Raw genomic sequence first — 15,421 nt, 5'->3', positions numbered from 1 at the left:
TAAGCTTCGACATTGAGTGCGACTAATATGTGTTAAGTTTGAGTGAATCATTTCGGACGCGAAATAGTGAAATTTGTTTTTATATATTATTAAGTAAATGTGTTTATGGAAAAAGGTTTATTATTTTTTTTTTTAAAGTTAACCATCATGTTTCATAGCCTGAAGCAAGGGGTTGTCTCCGGAAGGAGGGAGCAACAAAGATGGCGGCACGGAAGTGGACACGTGCTCGCATCGTGAAGGATATCCTGCCTCACATCCATTGAATTATTGCTTCACTTATAATAATCGTATAAAACCATAGTTTTTCCTATTTCAAGTTTCGGTTATGGGAAAATGTTTTTTTTTTTTGTTACAGATTCTATTGTATTGTGGACTACGTACGACTAATTGTTACTGGCATTTCATAAAAATAAATATATACTGACTGCTGTCTGTCCCTATGTATGCTTAGATCTTTAAAATTACACAACGGATTTTGATACGGTTTTTTTCAATAGAAAGATTGATTCAAGAGGAAGGTTTATATGTATAATACATGCACAATATAGTAGAGAAACATTAATAATTTTAGGAGTTTCTAAAGTGATGTCGTAAGTACACATTTTTTGCGCAAACATTGCAAACGCTGGCTGAACTCTACGAGATAGATCTAAATAAAATACTACAGTATTGTACACCTTAAAAAGGTTTTCAAAAAATCTGCTATGGTATTTGTCTATCTCTTAGAGATAACCCCCAATAGCCATTTTTTAGCCTTTACTTTTTACGAGAAAAAATGGCTTATTTCGAAGCAATACAGAATTAATCCTTACCCAATTAAGTACCTTAAAAACATTGAAAGTTTAAAATTAATCGATATGGCCCTTTACAGCATGTAATTTAAATGAATATTTTCGAAGATATTACAGATTTAAAACGCAAGGACACAGCGATTTGTATTGTCTAATGGCTAAAAAACTGTGAACGTTGTAAGACATTCTGTAATATATTTTGTAACAGCATTACACCCGTGCGAAGCCGGGGCGGGTCGCTAGTAACTTAACAAACAAATGCCAAAAATATTTAATAATCGCCATCTTTGATGAGTAATGTTGTCATCCTAGATTATCTAGTTGTGTTACAAAAGAACTAAAACAAACGACCCGACTTTATTATCTTTGTGCGCGTAACAGTTAGTCTTGATACTCGCCAAATGTCATACTACTACACTAGTGTGCGTGTATTTAATAGCCAGGAGTTGACCACTATTTTTTTTATGCATTCTCAGACTTTGCAGTATATCTAGACATATAAATATAATCAAAGGTCCATAATAGCAATACTTGAACCTCTCATAAATTTAAGATTAGCTTGAAATAAAAAAATATATTACTGATTACTGTTAGTGAAGTAATTTTTTTTGCTGATTTTTTTTTTTAGCAAATGTAAGTATTGTGACAGCCTAATTAATACATGTTTAATTTTTTATCTATAATTTGGATTTTTTTATGGTGATTAGTAAAGCAACAAAGTTTTATAAAAAAATATGAATAAAACTAAACAACGATATCGGACGGTATTGATAATATGCACTCAAAGTCAAGTGTTACCCGCATTAAAAATCCTCGCGTCTAATTACGCGTAGTGTTGCCAGATAAGATAATAAAAATGTTATTACGTGCGTGGGATATCTTTTTAATCTATGCTACCGTTTATTAATTTATTCTTATCTGTAAATAGATATTTGCTTTCTGGTTTATCTGTTCAATTTTAACTTGTTAAGTATTGTATTCGTTTAGTTGTTGATAAATTTAAAAATAATGGCTAATTTTATGCTTCTATACTATGGTGACAACTGTTAACGGAGGTAGGTATTACATCACAAGTTATGAATACTCCACACTTTCGTGATAGAATGGACCAAAGTTTAAGTTGAATTATAGACCAAAGACCGACGTAAAATCTGTAGAGATTTGTCAATTAAACAAACAAGAACAAGCTATATAAATTGAATATCAAGATATAGTGAAGATGAGGTACTAAACGAAAATTATAGACTATTATCAAGGCACCGACATCAAGTCTGTAGAGATTTGTTAATTAAAAAAAAAAAGAGAAATATTATTCCTAACCGATGCCAGTCATTGTAGCCAATCTCAAGGAAGCTAGCCAACTATACAATCCACAAGTCCATGTTATAGTGCATCTCCACACTCTCGTGATCCGATGGGACGGCACTTCCCCACGACTAGAAATGTTTTACATGCTATCCGAGAAACGAGAGTATCAACACTTCCAAGCGTGGGCGTTGAGTTAACTGCAACGCTATTCTGAAAGAAGAAACTTGAATCTCAAGAATAGGAGCGTGAAGAATTGATAGAACAGACGTATCGAAAAGGGTATCACCGTAAGGCGCTTGTCAAAATTTTACGAGTGAGATGCGAAGTCAATTCTTGCTGAATCGGGATTTAAGTCTAGCAACGTGGCTCTGTCTAGGATCTGTATTTTGGTAATAAACATAATATAATATTATCTACATTAACATATCATGTGTTTTTTTTTAAATATTTATATTTAATTTTTATACCTACTTATGTTGGTCTACAAAAAACATCGGTGACATACAATCGTGCAGTTTATTTGTATATATTCCTAATTAAAAATAAAATTAGATAATTTCAGCTCGCTTAATACATATTCAATACAATGTCATATTGAGTCCAAACCTTTCTCTGCGTCCCCTGCGCTCGATTTCAACAGCCCTAGGGCTCCATTACCGAACAATAATCCGTTATTGGTATCAATAAACAATTGGGGTGACTTAAAACGCATTATTCGATAGAGTTGTTTTTGAAGTGAGTTACTTAGAGTTAGAGTGGGTTTAAGTCGTTGTTAAGTAAATTTTAGTACATTCTTATTAGAAGCATTTCTTCTTTGAATTGTTTTATTTATATTTATAGGATTGCTACTTTTTTGAGTGTGATAATGTAATTAAAAGGTCTACTATGTAACATTAAACATTGCATTATCGTGAACACGAGTATATACGAATTATTATATTTTTTTAAATTAACTTTTGTATATGTTGTAAAATGGGCATTAATGGTTTGATTGTCGTCCAATCCAATGAACATTCCGCCCTCCATTTGCGCGAGCATATCTGTACACCAATTTGCGCAGGTAAGCGCGTGCGTAAAAACGCGGCGCAAGATTAAAAGCGCGGCTTTTGCAATCGTAGAATACTTATAGATAAGACTACACAGTTTTTCTGTTGCGCGGTTTCATTTGAGCGTATGATTAGTCACTTAAGCGCGCTTTAGTCCCTCAAAATTATTACAGATTTGAAAGTTTGGCATAGAAGTCAATTATATCTTGGGCGTAGGGCGTAGGGCGTATATTTTTCCTAACAAAAAAACATTATAATTAAATTAATTACCTGTTAATACTTGAAACGGAGGGAACATTGTCCTGGCTACAGATGCCTTCGCTGAGGAGCCGATCTCGTATTTCCCACGCAAACATCGTCGGGTTTTCTCGCTTGTATGCGGCGATAGCGTCAACAACTGGGGGAGTCGCGACTTTAGGCTTGGAGCCGCCGATCACGCCCGCTTTAAAACTACCCGTTTCATAATACCTGTGAAAACAATAACATTTTAATACAATATTTAAAACCGTCAAACTTATTCTAAGAATAAAAAAAAATAAGAGCGAAGGCGTCCTTTCCTTTTGAGGGGAAGGTTTGGAGGATACTCCATGTCTTCATACGCAGGTATCAGATTTTCACCTCATGACATGTTCCTTTACCGAGAACGAGCTAATATAAGCTGTGTACGTCAAAACTCTGTGATACTAAGCTTTATTATTTAGGTCACTGGGCTTTCTGGAACAATCTTTATGCTCCAGAGGGGAGGCTTTCAAAACAATTACAGATTGTTTCTTTTGTGGGTTCATCTTAACTAATATTATAAATACGAAAATAAGTTTATTTATTTGTTTGTTTGTTACGCTTAACTTAATCAATCGATCATGATATTTACATATATTTACATGATATTTCAGGCACACGTTGTAAGGGTTATCGAAAGGTTACCTAATACCTGAACCCAATCACCTAACACGTGGGCTTTCTGAAAACTAGTCGCTTACATTACATATTAAATTTAATATTTTATTTATGGTACATCAACAACATCAGCTTGAAACGGCCTCGGTTCTTCTCCATTCAACATATTTTCAATTACGAATGTCGAATTTAAAAACAGATTAAAAAGAACAATTCATTACAAATGACAAAGGCAAGAAATCACACCATACACGTATTCCCAAATCAGCTATAAAGCGGGGCCTGCACGGACAGCACGCCCTTGCCCCTGGGGGCCTTGCATTAGGACTGTCGAAAATTAAATTTCGACTGCTCAATAAAATAATGAGAAGTATAATGGCAATTCGATTATGTGCCCCTACCCTTTATTTTAAAGGGCGATTTTTTTGCTTCTGCAGCGAATGTACTTTGGAAATGTCGAGATGAGTCGTAACTAAAGTTGTTTTTTTTTATTTATGTTATTTTAAAGTAGGTATATAATTTGTGTTTCTCTTTATATATATTTAAATAAAAGGAAGAAGTAACTCCACCACTCTGTTCCAGTGAAGGATTGGTGGATACGTGTCATATTATCATCCGCCAAAGCATCCTCACAATATTTTCACCGCCGAGCACGATTTAATACATAATTATTAAATCAATAGAGGTAAGAATATGTAAGACTAGTTCCCGCTAGCGGCTCCGTCCGTTAGGTGTGAGGTGGAAGTTATTTTTTTTATATTTTTTTACGATTTATCATTACTTCTTTCTCTTTTCCTCTTAAGTACTCAACCAATAATTTTGAAAATGTATTGTACAGGTAAAAAAAGGACATAGGATACCTACCCCTATCAAAGGATGCCGCGGCTGAAATTTTGCAACAGAAACTATTTTTATAGCAAATAATGACCTTTCAAAAATATTAAAGAACAAGTAATTTATTATGGAGCTGTGCCCGCGCTGAGGGTCGCGTCCCGCGGGACTTCAACTATTTATTTGATAATAGATTGTTTTTCATTAACACCACCCAATGGATTTAATACAATATTATGTATATATATATATATATATTAAAGGTCAAAATTGTATAAATGATTATTATTATTTAAGTTAAAAAAAAACTTACCTACTACGTGAATTTACCCTTAATAACATTACTTACGTGTAACATTATTGTACCTATACAGATAACAGAAGTAAAAATATTTTTTGTTTGATTGATATGGTCACCACTGAGTCGGTCCTGTCAGAAATATTAATCATTCCTTACATCGCCTTGCCTAACCAACTGAGATGTTTTGTCTGGCTCAGTCACCCTTCAAACTGGAACTAAATAAATATATGCTGAGTGGGTGGTACTACACAGGCGGGCTTTCACCAAATCCTACCACCTAGTAAATTCACTCACTCACCACCAAGTAAGTCACTTGAAATTCACGATAAATGTAATAGAGAAGCAGTTTCATTATAAGTATTAGAAAGATAAATCCATCACTGAATCTAAGCCAATACATGTGTTTGTAATCACTTTACCTCGCCCCCCTCCTCCTCCACACCCTTCTTATCTCTGTCCAATATGTCGGATATTCAATACCCGCAAATTGATGTGTTATTTGTCATCGACGAATTATATACTAGTCAGTTATTGTGACTTTGCTTGTCTTTTGTTGTCATTGACGCATTTCTTATACAGGTGTTATGTTGTTATACTAGATCTAGATTTGTGAAGTATGTTTGTGATTAAATTACCCTTAAAGAAGTATTAAGACTAACGTGCAAATATGCCATCATAAATCACCAGCGCCCACAGACATAAGTACGTTGTAAACAAATATTATCCATTTCTGTGCAGTGTGCCTAGTGTCAGTAGTTTGACTAGCTCACTAAATTTTCAAACTGGAATATAAAATACTGTATAATCAGTATCACTCTTTGGGGATTGAAAGTAGTAAGTTACTACCTACCCAGGCGGGATTTGAAAAACCTTACCACGAAAACGACTTATAATTTTTATGCAAAAAAAAATCAGCAGTCGAGATGACCCAATAAAACGAACAGATCCTCAGATTAGCGTATTGAAACAAAAACCAAAATCTTCGTTTTAACATTAGTAAGCATTTGTACAATTCGAAAATCAAATCCACACTACACTACCGACAACAAAATAATGAAATGTTTTATTAAATAGTAATACCAAAATTCAAATTGATCTAACCATAAACAAGAGTGAAAACGTGTAATCCAATAGTTTAGCACTTAAGTAATAACGTGTAAGGGCTTCGACGTAAGCCAATTACAAGTGTGATCACACCCCGATCAAAGTACCGACAGCAGCGACGTTACAATGCAATGTTTCTAATATAATCTTTATGTGTTCACAGAAACTTTAATTGATTCGAGTAATATGATTTTTAAATGTTTTGGAATATTGTTTAATTTGATTCAGAAACTTATGAAAAAGCTTAAATTTTACAGATAAATAATACTGTCTTACTAGATTTGTGAATTACTGCATTTACTGCATTTTCGAGTAGGTACGAAATTGTATTAGTAAATACAATAGAGGTTTTATATTAATTAATTTTCTACATATATCTATATATACCTATAAATATATAGTTATAATCTATCTTACTTAGTGCGAGTATTGTTGGCAGAATTCACGTTTATAATACAAGTAAATAGTGTGTTAGTAATTAAGATCATTTTATTTTTAAACTGAGCCAAAATGCTAAGCTGAGTAAAAAATGTCAGTGTCAATGTAGACGATTTAATTAATTAAAGTTCTTTTTTGAATTGATTAAAAATTACTAACCCTTTATTTATATTTTATCATATATATAGACATAGTTTTCATAACCAAACTCATCAGTCCTTAATAGTAATAGTATAATTGAAATAATAATTATAATATAATAGACCTTTATATATGTAGCTCTATGAATTGTATATAAGTATTACAAAAAGATACGGATGCAAAAACAAGTAATGTAATAAATTAAAAAAAAAATGTTAATTATTTTGTTGGCAACGGTACTGATATTTTACAACAAGCTTAGAGGCGATTGTTCGAGGGAGATTTGCTATTTTAAGGGTGGCTAATGCAGAATTTCGAATATGCTCTTTTTGTGTCACAGAGAATAATGTAACATTAACAGCCTATTCCTTGGCATTTGAATAAATTCAACCGTTACTTTTTTTGGCGGCAATTCACTTTGATTTGCCTATTTGGTTAATTCGTAAATATCTACGCTATCTAAAAACGAAATAAGTCCACTAACAAAATGAATTAGACTTTAAGGATATGAATGTAACTATTTTATTTGTCTTTTCATGGTTCATAAGACGTTTTAATATATAGAAACAAATAACGTTTTTGTTTGAATTATCACGTACATCATTGATGTACTGTTACGTCCATTTTACTATAGGTATCCACAAAATGCAAATTTACATTTAGAGTATGTTAGTGAAGTATAATGAAGCAAAAGTCTTTTGTATGATGCTACGATAGTATATCAGTTTTAATTAGCATAATTACAACGCCAGATATACAAATCAGTAAAAACAGTTAAGTAATATTTTACAATGTCACTGAAGAAAAAATTAAAGCCGATTCAATTAAAAAAAATATATTTTCCGGAATTAAAATTGAAACCAACTAACATACAAACGAAAGTAGCACGGTCCTGTCCGTATATAATAATTATACAGTTTTTCTGTCCGTACGTCTGGACGCAGAAAGCGTAACGGCCGGCTCACTTCCGCTTCGAAAAAAATATCAAACAATTTCAGACTCAATCTATATATATATAGAGTTCAAAATGTATAAAATAAACAATATAAATGTATACCCAACGATATTGTAATTAAAGTTTAATATATCACACGAAAATAGTTTTTATACTAATACGATAAAGACGAGATTTCTTTAAATACTTACGAATAAAGAACTTTGGGTTGTACATTGTTTGTGTACTCAAGTAATGATTTTGAAGAAATAATTACGATTAAAAGTCGGCTTAGTTCTTATCGCCTCGTTCGTTAGTCTAGATCTAGAAAAATATAGGCAGGTTACGTTATCAGTGATGGGTGTATGATATGCTAATGGTTATGTACCCGTTGAGTTATAAATTCAAACGATCGTGTTAAAGTTTTACGCCAATTACAATCGACAGACTAAAAAAAAACCTATGACTTATATAGTCTCATGATTTGTTAGTCACGCTATATTTTTGCAATTTAAACAGTTCTTGATTAATATAGCTTTATTTTTAAAAACTTTGATTTTACTTAATAAGTTTCAATAGAAATTTGTCCATTTATTTTAATTTTTTTTTTTTAAATAAAAAACCAGTGTTATGTAACAAGTATTATAATAATATTTTCACATCCATTTCAGCTTATCAGGCGAATAAATAATTTTAAATTGAGAAGAACCAGCGTTAGTTTTTTTTTTTTTAATCGAACAAACTTGTCATGAGATTAGAACTTTGAAACAAAAAACTAAATTATTCAGCCTTATGTCATAATGGATACCAAAGATTATTAAAGATCTCGAATGATATGGCGTCAATTCAAGGTCAAAGTTTGCTATTTGTATTTACTCCTCTGTAATTGGTTAACGGGCTAAATAATACGTGACTGAAAAATTAATGTAGTTTAGACACAATTAAGATAAATACGGACTAAATTAATAATAGTTCATAATTATATAAATTAATTATGGTAATTTTATTTTTATGTTTATTAGTACAGATACCATAATTGCCTGAAATAATTTCGACGATCAAAAATTTAAATATACGTCATTAAATTAAATTATTACAAGAAGTGCTTAATTTAATTGGACCTTATTTTGGCAGAGAGACGCTGATGTGGGTTGATAAGATATTTAGAAACAGTATTATGTAAATAAAAAAAAATGTTTTATAATAAAATGCAAAACATTATAGTTACATACATATATAATTTAACAAGGTTGCTGTCACTATAAAAGTGGTTTTCTCTTTTAAATCTTAAAAACTTTTATTTACGCTTTTGTGTGTATATTTCTGTACAACACATGTGATGTTTATAACAATTCTTAATAGGTTCTTATTTATAATAAATAATTGCAATCCATAAAACACTAACATATACTAATAATTAACGCACTCAAAGAAATACAGACCGAAAAAAAAAAAAACAAAAAAAAATCTAATTTACGAACTTGACAAAGCATATGAATTACACAAAAGATTATCTGTGAACAATATAAATAATTTTTATACTATGACATTAAAAAAAAAAAATCGTTTAGTTCCCTCCGCCGGTTTGTTTCATCGGCACTTGTCTAGATTTGAATTCTCTAATGTCGGTTATGATTTAGATAATAATTATTATTGAATTTTAAATTTTCAAATATAGAATTGTACATTCGATTCAATATTTTTAAATATTTCGAACGCATTCCACCAATTGCTAAGAATGCAGCGTCTAATAGAATTAGGAGTGTGTGTGAGAGGGACAGGGAATGGATTGTCAAGTTAAAACAAGGAAAGATGTTGTCGTGTGCTCAAGTTATTAAATATAAGTCATTATATAGATGACTAGCAACTCACCCCGGTTTCGCACGGATATAACGTTCTCAGATTTTTTTGTCATTAGACAACACAAACCGCTATGACACTGCATTTAAAATCTGTAATGTCTTCGAAAATATTCATTTAAATTACCATATTGATCTATATTAAGCACAAATCATTTAAGGTTAATACTGAATACATTTAATTGGATTAGGATTAATGCTGTATTGCTTAAAGACGTTTCGAAAATAAGCCATCATTTCTCGTTAAAAGTAAAGGCTAAATAATGGTTATTATGGGTTATCCCAAATACCATATACCATTTTAGACTTTTTTAAATATCTTTTTTGAAGTGTACAATACCACGTAGGATTCAGCCAGTTTATTTACGACATCACTTTAGAAACCTCTAAAATATTCAGCGTTTCTCTACTATATTGTGCATGTATTATACATATAAACTTTCCTCTTGAATCAACCTATCTATTGAAAAAAACCGCACCAAAATTCGTTGTGTAATTTTAAGCATACAATGACAGACAGCGGTAAGCGACTTTGTTTAATACTGTGTAATGAAGCAAAAATAATTAAAACTCTTTTGTTATCATTGACTCACTTCTACCGACTATGTTACTACACACATATTAGCTTTATATTTGTATAATTTTATAACGTCATCGTTTACTTGGTGGTAGGGCTTTGTGCAAGCCCGTCTGGGTAGGTACCACCCACTCATCAGATATTCTACCGCCAAATAACAGTACACTGTACTGTTGTGTTCCGGTTAGAAGGGTGAGTGAGCCAGCGTAATAACAGGCACAAGGGACATAACATCTTAGTTCCCGAGGTTGGTGGCGCATAGGTGATGTAAGGAATGGTTAATATTTTTTACAGCGCCTTTGTCTATGGGCGGTGGTGACCACTTACCATCAGGTGGCCCATATGCTCGTCCGCCAACCAATGCAATAAAAAAAAGGGACCAGCGTCTGAGACAGGCTCGGCTTGGTTCATGCGCTTGTACTCATAGAATAAGTACGTACTAATTGTAATATTATTCATAAATTATGATATATGCATGTACATGTACATGTATGTTATGATTCTAATAAATAAATATCATTATTAAAACTCTCTTTGTCATGATTCATCTGAAAACTTCTAAATATACCTATATATATAAAAATAATAGCGTTGTCAGTTATGAACAAAAATATAACACAACAACGATATTGCAGTGGATAAAAAAAAAACATACCGAGTTCAAAACAGGGATAGAGGTCGCACGAGACAAATAAATTGAAAAGCAATAGAGCTTCCATTCAGCTCTCCCGCGGGACTAGTGATGTGAAACGGGATTGGGTGTATCCCGGTGAAATTGTTGTATTTTAACGTGTCGATAAATATTGATCTTTCGTTGTTATTTTATTTAAAAATTCTATGTCTGTTGATACATTTTTTTACGTAGTTTAATATTTGTTCGTAATCATTTTATTTACACGTACCTATTTTTAATAATGTTGAAATTTGTACACTCAATTCAATAAGATAATTATTGAAGTTTTTGATGTCATAGGACGGTGTTATGTTAGTTAAATTGTATTTAACTAACATGACTGTATTTTTAGATGTTGAAAAAGAGTAACTACTGAGTTTCTTGCCGGTTCGTCTCGGTAGAATCTACATTCCGAACCGGTGGTAGCTTTACTTAATATAGTTTGTTAAATGACGATTCAAAAGTTCTTGTAAAATCTTACTTGAATAAAGTATGTTTTGATTTGATTTGATTTGATTTGGTGGACGAGCAAATACGTCACCTTATGGTGACGTCACAACATTGCCTAAAGACATTGGCACCGTAAAAAAAAATTCTCGACATCGTCAATGCGCCACTGATCTCGGAAACTAAGATGTTATGTCCAAACAATACCTACTAAGAGTTGCTTCTTGTCGGTGAAATATGATGAGAGGGTGGTACCTACTCCGATAGTCTCGCTCAAAGCCCTACAGCTATGTATTTGGACACAACCGATTTTACTTTAAATTAAATAATTTACGTGTATTGAATATTACGCAAGATATTTTGTCATCAAGCGAAAACATTTCATCACATAATATAAAACTTTTTATTTATTTATCTATTTTATAATATCGGTAGGCGGGCGAGCAAATGGGCCACCTGATGGTAAGTGGTCACCACCGCCCATAGACAATGGCGTTCTAAGAAATATTAACCATTCCTTACATCACCAATTTGCCACCAACCTTGGGAACTAAGATGTTACGTCCCTTATGCCTGTAGTTACACTGGCTTACTCACCCTTTAAGCCGGAACACAACAATACTGAGTACCGTTGTTTGGCGGTAGAATATCTGATGAGCAGATGGTATCTACCCAGACGCACTAACCTTGCACTAAGCCCTACCACCAAGTAAAAACACACCTTTATATTAAATACAAATAGTCAAAAATATTGTTGACATTATTATTTAGGTATAACACATATTGCTTCAAATTAAGAACCAAATTATATTAAACAATAATAATTCCCAAGAAAATTATCATGTCTCAGTATACATAAAATACGGGATTTTAATGACGTTTTAACATAATCCCGCGTCCGGGGATTCGCATCACTAGGGTCAGTTTCAATTTAAAACGAACAATAGCCAGTCGGAGTGGTCATTCATATAGCGTTGTGTCTATTGTTTAATACACTTGTGTTTGTAAATATTAATTTCGTTTTGTTATTTAACATCGTATATTAACAGTATACATCAAAATGTATTTAAAATTAGACAAAATTAACTTGTGAAAGACAAAGGAAATACTTTAAAAGTTAGTAGATAATTGGCGGTAGGGCGGAAGTAATACTCATATGTACCACGTATTAATCAGATGTTTTATCACCAAAGAACATTACTAAGTAATGTTATGTGATGTTTGGAAGAGTAAGTGAGCCAGTGTCCGTCCAACTTTATAAAAAAAAAAAGGTTTAACGCCCCAATGTTACTCTAGCAGCCCGTAAATGTCCCACTGCTGGGATAAAGGCCTCCTCTCCTTTGAGGAGAAGGTTTGGAGCATATTCCACCACACTGCTCCAATGCGGGTTAGCGGAATACACATGTGGCAGAATTTCGTTGAAATTAGACACATGCAGGTTTCCTCACGATGTTTTCCTTCACCGCCGAGCACGAGATGAATTATAAACACAAATTAAGCACATGAAGTTTCAGTGGTGCCTGCCTGGGTTTGAACCCGAAATCATCGGTTAAGATGCACGCGTTCTAACCACTGGGCCATCTCGACTCTCCCCAATGTTAGGTTGAAGCTAAATTTTCCACGTTTTAATACGGATTGGATTCAAATGTGGCTGAACTGATTCGGATGTAAGTATAAGCGTTAACTAATGACAGTTTTCTTCTTGCAAAATAAATAAACACCAATTAGTAGTCAGGATACTGGCACGTGTTAAATTCCAATGAAATTCTGCTACATGTCTATATACCAACCCTTGACGGATAGTGGAATAAGCTCTTGACCTTCTCCCCAAGTGGAGAGGAGGTCTTAGCCAAGCAGTGCGAGATTTAAAGGCTGTTACTTACTTTAAGTATATTAAAAATCAACTGTGCTTGCTAGGGTTTGAACCCTCGAACTCCGGATAATATTCAAGTATGGTTTACTAGATTGTATTTTCATAAGTATAAAATTAAGTTACAAGATGTAACACAGACATACTTAGACGTGAAATTGAATATAAGTTTTAATAAATATTTTTAAACGAAAACTACTGCGTCTGGTATTATTTTATCACGATTAAATCCTTTAAGGGATGTATTGTACTAATTGTCTAATTATAATTCTAAGATTTTATTATTGATACTATAAATAGAACTCAGATGGCTCAGTGGATTAAACATTTAGATCGTTACCGGAGATCGCGTGTTCAACGATCGTGTGCAAGAAATAAGTCTTCATGTGTTTTTACTGTGCTATAATTCATCTCGTACTTTGAGATACAATATGCGAAGTAGGTATATATAGTATAAGAAATAGCCTTTGAGATATTGCTTGTTGACTTCCAGGCAGGAGACATAACATACATATATATTTGTATTTAACTAACATGACTGTATTTTTAGATATTAAAAAGAGTAACTACTGTGTTTCTTGCCGGTTCTTCTCGGTAGAATCTACATTCTGAATCGGTGGTAGCTTTACTTTAAATAGATTGTTAAATGACGATTCAAAAGTGCTTGTAAAAGCCTACTTGAATAAAGTATAATTTGATTTGATTTGATTTGCATACCGTCATATAGGTATCCAAACCTCCTTAACTGGAAAGAAAGTATTGCCCGCAGCAGATAGCAGATAGCAGTGGATCACTTACAAATAATTAACGATGGTTAAGAGATTCTAATAAAACACTATGACCAGTTTAAAACTGGAGCAATAACATGGTGCATTAAACAGCGGTTTAGTTAATCGTCTTGATTACGGTTGTTAAGCGATAGATGACCGCTAATGAGGCGCGCGGTTTTGATAAATTAATTACTTTCTCAAAACGACGAATAAATATTAAGAGTTAAATTTTTTTTCTGGATCAATTTTTTAAACGTAAGTTAAATTCTAATTGACGATGTTCGAAATTTTGACATTTTTCGAAAATAGAATCTGTCAAAATGACATATTAATTATTTGAATTAGAGAGGAACTGTAGACTATTAAAATTAAATTTAAAAAAAGTCTATAACTTTTTTCAAATAAAAAAAGTATTTTTGATTCCATAATCGAATCTTAATTTACATTAATTCTATATAGTATTTTCGTAAAATTTGTTTGTTTGTTTGGAACTTAAAAAATACTTATCAGTTATTTATCATTTATCAAGGAAGGCTATAGGTTACCCCATCTCTCTACGACCAATAGAAGCAAAGTCTTGTATTACTGAATATGTGATACAGCCGAGCAAAATCGGGACGAGCAGAGTACTATAGACAGTTGTTCTAATTATATGTTATCTGTTTCGAACCTTATTTCCATCATATGAACGTGATTACAGGGCTTATAGCTCAACGGAGTACGGGCTACTGATATGAAAATTTAAAGTCGATTATCGTCTTAGTACAAGAAGGTTAGCTTCACCTTTTATTATCTGTAATTATTTTTTTTCAAACTAAAAGTTGTATTTAATTGGATAATAGTTATATATATAGTTTCTTTTTTAATATAAACTAATGTTTTTATAAAAGGAAAATTAACAGCATTGTTGTTAACAAAATGAGCGCTACTAAAATATTATTGATATTCGTAAACAAAAATCTATACCGCGGTATCTAATTCTTCTGAAGAACAGCAACCAATCAGAATCAACAACGAACTATTTAATTCGGTATCCAACATGAGCCTCGCAAGAACCTTCAACTGAAAATAATTTCGACACTAACAATTACACAAAGTACGGTTCTTATGTGTTGCGACAATGCCATGAATCATATACATTATGTATGTATGTCTTTATGTTCCGTTCGCTGAGCAGAGCGGCGCGTGCGCTCACTATCATCAGACATTACACCCATGTAAAACCATTGTTTTCGCCTTTTGTTTATTCAAACAGACGAATATCACCTTTGATTTTAATGTGATAAAGGTCATTATCGCGTGGATATAGTTTCGCTCGTGCCACTGTAATTGGATCTAAGATTTTTCTAACACACAGCTTTATAATAGCTCAATTTAATGGTGACATAGTTTTTGGTTTTTTCTTTCTTGTTTAAACAATGGTGTTATTGTCGT

The 15,421-nt window shown here is 32.5% G+C and overlaps 1 protein-coding gene across 2 annotated transcripts in view; it reads right to left on the bottom strand.

Annotated features, from left to right (window-relative positions):
* LOC125073773 (paired box protein Pax-5) overlaps positions 1-15,421 on the bottom strand; it is a 95,600-nt gene that overhangs the window by 20,521 nt on the left and 59,658 nt on the right. For both annotated transcript variants that reach the window (XM_047684807.1, XM_047684808.1), the window contains one exon: positions 3,416-3,613. In XM_047684807.1, coding sequence (XP_047540763.1) covers positions 3,416-3,613 — 198 coding nt within the window. The remainder of the gene's footprint in view (positions 1-3,415; positions 3,614-15,421) is intronic.

This window comes from Vanessa atalanta, chromosome 25 (assembly GCF_905147765.1).
Source record: "Vanessa atalanta chromosome 25, ilVanAtal1.2, whole genome shotgun sequence".
In the NCBI taxonomy this organism is placed as follows: Eukaryota; Metazoa; Arthropoda; class Insecta; order Lepidoptera; family Nymphalidae; genus Vanessa; species Vanessa atalanta.
Note: the sequence above shows the minus strand (reverse complement) of the source record. Positions and strands in the feature narration are given on the sequence as shown.